This window comes from Oncorhynchus gorbuscha, unplaced genomic scaffold (genome assembly GCF_021184085.1).
Source record: "Oncorhynchus gorbuscha isolate QuinsamMale2020 ecotype Even-year unplaced genomic scaffold, OgorEven_v1.0 Un_scaffold_9623, whole genome shotgun sequence".
NCBI lineage: Eukaryota > Metazoa > Chordata > Actinopteri > Salmoniformes > Salmonidae > Oncorhynchus > Oncorhynchus gorbuscha.
Genome location: NW_025752554.1, coordinates 2,948 through 12,374, shown reverse-complemented (window position 1 = coordinate 12,374; position 9,427 = coordinate 2,948). Strand labels below are relative to the sequence as shown.

General features: G+C 48.4%; 1 protein-coding gene across 1 annotated transcript; it reads right to left on the bottom strand.

The window, feature by feature from the left end:
- Window positions 1–1,381: 1,381 nt before the first annotated feature.
- LOC124030167 (extracellular matrix organizing protein FRAS1-like) lies at window positions 1,382–8,479 on the bottom strand (the record flags this gene model as incomplete). Its single annotated transcript, XM_046341624.1, has 4 exons — window positions 8,361–8,479; window positions 7,633–7,824; window positions 2,314–2,424; window positions 1,382–1,538 (listed from the first exon to the last, which is right to left on the bottom strand). Coding segments are annotated over exons 2-4 (361 nt in total), but the record flags the coding sequence as incomplete, so codon positions are not given.
- Between the last annotated feature and the right edge of the window lie 948 nt (window positions 8,480–9,427).

Sequence of the window (9,427 nt, the reverse complement as noted above, 5' to 3'; positions counted from 1 at the left end):
ATCTCTTCTCTTCCTCTCTCTCTCACTCTCTCTCTCCGCCCTCTCTTTCTCATTCTCCATCTCCTCTTCTTTCTCACCCGAGTATATGCATAGCCCCTTCATAATAATTAATGGAAGAGTTAAGAAAAAGCTAAATAGGCTTTATAAATGTTCACGGAAAGAAGACCTTAACCTCAGCAACGCTGTCTGAAAAACAAAGGAGAGAATGTCCAGCGAGAGCCAGAGGGGAGAAGACTGTTGGATGAGACAAGAGTAGCGCTGGGTTAGACAGAGTCTTTATAGGGAGAGCGGGATGAGGGGCTTCATATGTTAACTCTCCAAATGGCAGCTTTGGTTAGCCACATATCACTCACTCCCAAACATCAGTCATGGAGCCTGGCGTTGTCATGACAACTACAATCCTTTTACTATGAAAACCAGGGGAAAGTGCAGTATTCTACTGCAGGGTTCCCCAACTGGCGGTCTGCGGGCTGAATTTGGCCTGCGGTTGGTTTTATTTGGCCTCCCCCACCAAGTTTTCTGAGCACATTTTTTGTCTTCTTCATTAAAATACTTGTTGTTGTTGTTGTACTTTTCATTGTTGGACATAAAAGACTGTAAAAACACCAGGAAATCCAGAAAACACCAGAAATCAGCTCCAAGTGATTTTAATGTAATAAATCTGTTCCCAAGTATTCCCACGCATAATAGACAAGACACGTGATCTTATACAAATGTAAGCAAGGTTTGAAATGATTATGTTTCAGTCAGACATTATATCTGTTTGTGCTTCTTGCGGTCAATTTGTCGTCTATAAATGATGTGTAACTACGTTTCGTCCCCCCGACCATCCGCTCAACAAAATATATCGTCCCGTTGACGAACCCTGTTCTACTGTATAAACTCAATCCATTATTACTATATCATAATATAACAGACCGATTCAACAAGTAATATAACAGACCTATTCAACAAGTAATATAACAGACCTATTCAACGAGTAATATAACAGACCTATTCAACGAGTAATATAACAGACCTATTCAACAAGTAATATAACAGACCTATTCAACGAGTAATATAACAGACCGATTCAACGAGTAATATAACAGACCGATTCAACGAGTAATATAACAGACCTATTCAACAAGTGTGCGTGTGTGTGTGTGTGTGTGTGTGTGTGTGTGTGTGTGTGTGTGTGTGTGCGTGCGTGCGTGCGTGCGTGCGTGCGTGCGTGCGTGCGTGCGTGTGTGTGTGTGTGTGTGTGTGTGCGTCTGTGTGTGTGTCTGTGTCTGTGTGTGTGTGTGTGTGTGTGTGTGTGTGTGTGTGTGTGTGTGTGTGTGTGTGTGTGTGTGTGTGTGTGTGTGTGTGTGTGTGTGTGTGTGTGTGTGTGTGTGTGTGCCACTCTCACCCTGTTGACACTCTGGGCAACACTGTCCCTGGCGAGGCACAGCCAGCATCCCCAGGGGACAGGTGAGACAGGACGCCAGGAAGCAGGTCACTCTGCCCTCACGACACTCACACTCCCTGCATGGGCCCTCACTCCACCTCTCCAGGTTCTAGAGGGGAGGGGTGAGAGACAGGGGAGGGTGAGAGACAGGGGGAGGGGGAGAGACAGGGGGAGGGTGGAGAGACAGGGGGAGACAGGGGAGGGTGGAGAGACAGGGGGAGGGGAGGGGGAGGGGACAGACAGGGGAGGGGGTGAGGAGACAGGGAGGAGAGGGGAGAGACAGGGGGAGACAGGGGAGGGGAGAGACAGGGGGAAGGGGAGTGACAGGGGGAGAGGTGAGAGACAGAGGGAGGGGTGAGAGACAGGGGAGGAGGGAGAGACAGAGGGGAGGGGTGAGAGACAGGGGGAGGGGAGAGACAGGGGTGGAGGGTGAGAGACAGAGGAGGGGTGAGAGACAGGGGAGGGGGAGAGACATGGGTGGAGGGGGTGAGAGACAGGGGGTGGGGTGAGAGATAGGGGTGGAGGGGTGAGAGACAGGGGAGGGGTGAGAGACAGGGTGGGAGGGGGGAGAGACAGGGGGAGAGACAGTGGGGGAGGGGGAGAGACAGGGGGAGGGGTGAGAGACAGGGTCGAGGGGAGGGGGAGAGACAGTGGGAGGGGGGAGAAAGGGGGGAGAGACAAGCGGGGGAGTGGGAGAGGGAGAAAGAGCGATTAAGAGAGACCAAAACAGAGACAGCGAGAAAGAGAGAAAGACAGAGACAGAGACAAGCAGACAAAGATTGCCATGAGGTAGAGATGATCAACTGAAGCTGTAGGAACTTTGTGTAGATTTCAGGGATTACACTAAGTGATTATGGTGAACCTAATCAAGCCTCTTTACTCACCGCCAGTCGCCTCTGTTCCTTCCCAGAGGACTGATGTGGGTAGACACAAGAGGTCTTCATGGACTGACACTCGGGGCAGCACTTCCCTGGTAGGTGGACCAGCTCTGATCCCTGTCAAAAAGAAAAGGGAAATGGGTGCTCGCTCCATCTTTCTCTCTTACCTCTCCCCTTCTCTGTTTCCTCTCCCCTTCTCTCTTACCTCTCCCCTTCTCTCTTACCTCTCCCCTTCTCTGTTTCCTGTCCCCTTTCTGTTTCCTGTCCCCTTCTCTCTTACCTCTCCCCTTCTCTGTTTCCTGTCCCCTTCTCTGTTTCCTGTCCCCTTCTCTGTTTCCTGTCCCCTTCTCTGTTTCCTGTCCCCTCTCTGTTTCTGTCCCCTTCTCTGTTTCCTGTCCCCTTCTCTGTTTCCTGTCCCCTTCTCTCTTACCTCTCCCCTTCTCTGTTTCCTGTCCCCTTCTCTGTTTCCTGTCCCCTTCTCTGTTTCCTGCCCCCTTCTCTGTTTCCTGTCCCCTTCTCTGTTTCCTGTCCCCTTCTCTGTTTCCTGTCCCCTCTCTGTTTCTGTCCCCTTCTCTGTTTCCTGTCCCCTTCTCTGTTTCCTGTCCCCTTCTCTCTTACCTCTCCCCTTCTCTGTTTCCTGTCTCCTTCTCTGTTTCCTGTCCCCTTCTCTGTTTCCTGTCCCCTTCTCTCTTACCTCTCCCCTTCTCTGTTTCCTCTCCCCTTCTCTGTTTCCTGTCCCCTTCTCTGTTTCCTGTCCCCTTCTCTGTTTCCTGTCCCCTTCTCTGTTTCCTGTCCCCTCTCTGTTTCTGTCCCCTTCTCTGTTTCCTGTCCCCTTCTCTGTTTCCTGTCCCCTTCTCTCCTACCTCTCCCGTTCTCTGTTTCCTGTCCCCGTCTCTGTTTCCTGTCCCCTTCTCTCTTACCTCTCCCCTCTCTGTTTCCTGTCCCCTTCTCTGTTTCCTGTCTCCTTCTCTCTTACCTCTCCCCTTCTCTGTTTCCTGTCCCGTTCTCTCTTACCTGTCCCCTTCTCTGTTTCCTGTCCCGTTCTCTCTTACCTCTCCCCTACTCTGTTTCCTGTCCCCTTCTCTGTTTCCTGTCTCCTTCTCTCTTACCTCTCCCCTCCTCTGTTTCCTCTCCCCTTCTCTGTTTCCTGTCCCCTTCTCTGTTTCCTGTCCCCTTCTCTGTTTCCTGTCCCCTTCTCTCTTACCTCTCCCCTTCTCTGTTTCCTGTCCCCTTCTCTGTTTCCTGTCCCCTGCTCTGTTTCCTGTCCCCTTCTCTCTTACCTCTCCCCTTCTCTGTTTCCTGTCCCATTCTCTGTTTCCTGTCCCCTTCTCTGTTTCCTGTCCCCTTCTCTCTTACCTCTCCCCTTCTCTGTTTCCTGTCCCCTTCTCTGTTTCCTGACCCCTTCTCTGTTTCCTGTCCCCTTCTCTGTTTCCTGTCCCCTTCTCTGTTTCCTGTCCCCTTCTCTGTTTCCTGTCCCCTTCTCTGTTTCCTGTCCCTTCTCTCTTACCTCTCCCTTCTCTCTTACCTCTCCCCTTCTCTCTTACCTCTCCCCTTCTCTGTTTCCTGTCCCCTTCTCTGTTTCCTGTCCCCTTCTCTGTTTCCTGTCCCCTTCTCTGTTTCCTGTCCCCTTCTCTCTTAACTCTCCCCTTCTCTCTTACCTCTCCCCTTCTCTCTTACCTCTCCCCTTCTCTGTTTCCTGTCCCCTTTCTGTTTCCTGTCCCCTTCTCTCTTACCTCTCCCCTTCTCGGTTTCCTGTCCCCTTATCTGTTTCCTGTCCCCTTCTCTCTTACCTCTCCCCTTCTCTGTTTCCTGTCCCCTTCTCTGTTTCCTGTCCCCTTCTCTGTTTCCTGTCCCCTTCTCTGTTTCCTGTCCCCTTCTCTCTTAACTCTCCCCTTCTCTCTTACCTCTCCCCTTCTCTGTTTCCTGTCCCCTTTCTGTTTCCTGTCCCCTTCTCTCTTACCTCTCCCCTTCTCGGTTTCCTGTCCCCTTATCTGTTTCCTGTCCCCTTCTCTCTTACCTCTCCCCTTCTCGGTTTCCTGTCCCCTTATCTGTTTCCTGTCCCCTTCTCTCTTACCTCTCCCCTTCTCTGTTTCCTGTCCCCTTCTCTCTTACCTCTCCCCTTCTCTCTTACCTCTCCCCTTCTCTGTTTCCTGTCTCCTTCTCTGTTTCCTGTCCCCTTCTCTGTTTCCTGTCCCCTTCTCTGTTTCCTGTCCCCTTCTCTCTTACCTCTCCCTTCTCTGTTTCATGTCTCCTTCTCTCCTACCTCTCCCGTTCTCTGTTTCCTGTCCCCTTCTCTGTTTCCTGTCCCCTTCTCTGTTTCCTGTCCCCTTCTCTCTTACCTCTCCCCTTCTCTGTTTCATGTCTCCTTCTCTCCTACCTCTCCCGTTCTCTGTTTCCTGTCCCCTTCTCTGTTTCCTGTCCCCTTCTCTGTTTCCTGTCCCCTTCTCTCTTACCTCTCCCCTTCTCTGTTTCCTGTCCCCTTCTCTGTTTCCTGTCCCCTTCTCTGTTTCCTGTCCCCTTCTCTGTTTCCTGTCCCCTTCTCTGTTTCCTGTCCCCTTCTCTCTTACCTCTCCCCTTCTCTGTTTCCTGTCCCCTCCTCTGTTTCCTGTCCCCTTCTCTCTTACCTCTCCCCTTCTCTGTTTCCTGTCCCCTTCTCTGTTTCCTGTCCCCTTCTCTCTTACCTCTCCCCTTCTCTGTTTCCTGTCTCCTTCTCTCTTACCTCTCCCCCTTCCCTTCTCTTTCCTCTCATTTTCCCCTCTCTCTTTCCTCTCCTTTACCCCTCTCCCCCCCTCTCCCCTCTCTCCCTTTCCTCTCTCTCCTCTATCCCTCTTCCTCCCTTTCTCTTTCCTCTCTCATCTCTTCCTTTCCTCTCTCCCCCTCTCTCTTTCCTCTCTCTCCCTATCTCCCCTCTCTCTTTCCTCTATCCCTCTCCCCCCTCTCTCCCTTCTCTCTCTTTCCTCTATCCCTCTTCATCCCTCTCTCTTTCCTCTCTCCCCCTCTCTCCCCCTCTCTCTTTCCTCTATCCCCCTCTCTCCCCTCTATCCCCCTCTCTCTTTCCTCTATCCCTCTCCCCCTCTCTCCCCTCTCTCCATTTCCTCTCTCTCCTCTATCCCTCTTCCTCCCTTTCTCTTTCCTCTCTCTTTCCTCTCTCCCCCTCTCTCTTTCCTCTCTCTCCCCTCTATCCCCCTCTCTCTTTCCTCTATCCCTCTCCCCCTCTCTCCCCTCTCTCCCTTTCCTCTCTCTCCTCTATCCCTCTTCCTCCCTTTCTCTTTCCTCTCTCTCATCTCTCTCTTTCCTCTCTCCCCCTCTCTCTTTCCTCTCTCCCCCTCTCTCCCCTCTCTCTTTCCTCTATCCCTCTCCCCCTCTCTCCCCTCTCTCCTCCTCTATCCCTCTTCCTCCCTTTCTCTTTCCTCTCTCTCATCTCTCTCTTTCCTCTCTCCCCTCTCTCTCCCTCTCTCCCCTCTCTCTTTCCTCTCTCCCCCTCTCTCCCCCTCTCTCTTTCCTCTATCCCTCTCCCCTCTCTCTTTCCTCTATCCCTCTCCCCCTCTCTCCCCTCTCTTTCTTTCCTCTCTCTCCTCTATCCCTCTTCCTCCCTTTCTCTTTCCTCTCTCTCCTCTATCCCTCTCCCCCTCTCTCTCTTGTCTATTCATCTCCTATCCTCCCTCCCTCCTTCCTTCCTTCCTTCCTTCCTTCCTTCCTTCCTTCCTTCCTTCCTTCCTTCCTTCCTTCCTTCCTTCCTTCCTTCCTTCAGTCCAGTGGTTAGAGGAAATTAGTCAGTGTACACCTTAACTTCCAACAACATTAATTACACACACACACACACACACACACACACACACACACACACACACACACACACACACACACACACACACACACACACACACACACACACACACACACACACACACACACACACACACACACACACACACACACAGGGAAACACACACACACACACACACACACACACACACACACACACACACACACACACACACAGGGAAACACACACACACACACACACACACACACACACACACACACACACACACACAGAGATACACACACAGAGATACACACACAGAGATACACACACACACACACACACACACACACAAAACCAGGGTATTAATACAATTGGAGTACTTCTACATCTGCATTGCTCGCTGTTTGGGGTTTTAGGTTTCTGCACATCTGCTGATGTAAAAAGGCTTTAAAAATATATTTGATTGATTTCATTGAAATGGAGCAGAATGTTGAGCCACTAAATTGTTAACAAACAATTCAATGGAAAATCATTTGAAATCGTGAAAAATATTCATCTTCGAGGATAAATTAATAAGTGATGTTTTTTAGTTTTTTTGTCACACTGCTGATCTGGTTTCAGATCCATACTTGTCACTATTCAGAGTAGCCTGTCATTGTATTATATCAGTCCCTAGGCTCTCAACTCATGCTGTGTGACCTTGGGAAATCTGATCTGGAATCAGGCCAACTATATATATATATATCCTTAATTAATACTTAACAGGCTGGTTTTATTACGTTACACATCATCTCCCAGGTCAGATTCTGCAGACGGAGAGAATCTGACAGGACGGGACGGGGTGAGACCACAGCGGCATTAGTAACCTGTTTCTGGGGGGTTCGTCACTGGTTATTCGGACAGATGGGGGGCGGTGCTTAAACTGCTTCGGCACAAAGCACAAATGCTTGGCACGTGTGCCCACAGCGATCACCGTGTGTGTGTGTGTGTTGGGGGGGGGGGGGGGGCAGAAGTCACGCAGCTGACAAATTACACAAGATTTAACTTTTGGGTTAACAGAGATTACATTATACAATGATTGATGATGGGGGATCGATATCATGGGGATGAAAATGTCTGATAAGGTGTAAAGAAAACACACGATTTTAATTAGGAGTGTCATGATGAATGATAAAGACGAGACGAGCAGTGGTAGGGGTTATGAAGTCAAGCTTTAAAATATATATTTGTTTTATGTCAGAGCATTTCCTTCCCTTCTAGAGTAAAACCCTGTTTTTGTATTTTTTTTGTTGTCCTCAAAGAACTCCTGCCACAAATTATATGATTGTGTATGTAGGCCAAGCACCCTACTGAGCTAGTAAATTATATCTTATAATGAAGGGAGGTATTCTCTCGGTTACATCCTAGTTTTTTATTTGTATGTATCCGAAAAAAGACAAAAGAGGGAACCCAGCATGATGTAGGTAAACTTCGGTGAACTATTTACAACAACAACAAAAAAGTTTTTATCATTTATCTTATTTATTTACTTTCAGTCGGGCAAAAGCGTGGCCTACCGTCGGGCATTCTACTCGAGCACACTGGGCTCTCTGGCAGAGGACCTGTCCCCTCTCGCAGGTGCAGAACTCGCAGCCGGTGCCGTTCCACATGTCACCGTGGTAACGCACGGTAAGCTCGTACAGACAGCTTCCTTTGGCGGCGACACACTCGTCACAACACTGCCCCGCCCTCTTTACCTTGGTCTGGCCCTGCAAGGGATCATGGGAAGGATAAGGTTAGACTTTATAATAACTAATCACTTTCATGAATGGACATGAGTCATTATAGTATAAAGAGGATGTGTCTTCAGAACCTGTTCAGAACCTCTATTTAATCAATGATCTTCATTTTAGCAGGTAACGTCTTCCACAGCAGTAACATGGGGAAGATAGACAGACAGACAGACAGACAGACAGACAGACAGACAGACAGACAGACAGACAGACAGACAGACAGACAGACAGACAGACAGACAGACAGACAGACAGACAGACAGACAGACAGACAGACAGACAGACAGACAGACAAAGGAACAGACAGACAGACAGACAGACAGACAGACAGACAGACAGACAGACAGACAGACAGACAGACAGACAGACAGACAGACAGACAGACAGACAGACAGACAGACAGACAGACAGACAGACAGACAGACAGACAGACAGACAGACAGACAGACAGACAGACAGACAGACAGACAGACAGACAGAGTAACATCAATTGACTGTCTGTGTGTACTGACCTTCTCACAGGTCCTGGGTGGACAGGTGTGTGTGTGACAGCGAGACTGGCCACGATCACACACACACCTGGTGCAGCCACTCTTCTGCCACTGCTCACCATGCTGCACACACACACACACACACACACACACACACACACACACACACACACACACACACACACACACACACACACACACACACACACACACACACACACACACACACACACACACACACACACACACACACACACACACACATTAAATACTTCATTATTTAATACATGGCTAATTTACCTCTACTTAAATTCACCGAGTATGTGCACAAAATAATCTCGAAACACACACACACACACACACACACACACACACACACACACACACACACACACAACCTAACCTTAACCATTCAGAGTTAATACCTAACCTTAACCATTCAGAGTTAATACCTTAACCATTCAGAGTTAACACCTAACCTTAACCATTCAGAGTTAATACCTTAACCATTCAGAGTTAACACCTAACCTTAACCATTCAGAGTTAATACCTAACCTTAACCATTCAGAGTTAATACCTAACCTTAACCATTCAGAGTTAATACCTTAACCATTCAGAGTTAATACCTAACCTTAACCATTCAGAGTTAATACCTAACCTTAACCATTCAGAGTTAATACCTTAACCATTCAGAGTTAACACCTAACCTTAACCATTCAGAGTTAATACCTAACCTTAACCATTCAGAGTTAATACCTAACCTTAACCATTCAGAGTTAATACCTAACCTTAACCATTCAGAGTTAATACCTTAACCATTCAGAGTTAATACCTAACCTTAACCATTCAGAGTTAATACCTTAACCATTCAGAGTTAATACCTAACCTTAACCATTCAGAGTTAATACCTTAACCATTCAGAGTTAATACCTAACCTTAACCATTCAGAGTTAATACCTTAACCATTCAGAGTTAATACCTTAACCATTCAGAGTTAATACCTAACCTTAACCATTCAGAGTTAATACCTTAACCATTCAGAGTTAATACCTAACCTTAACCATTCAGAGTTAATACCTAACCTTAAC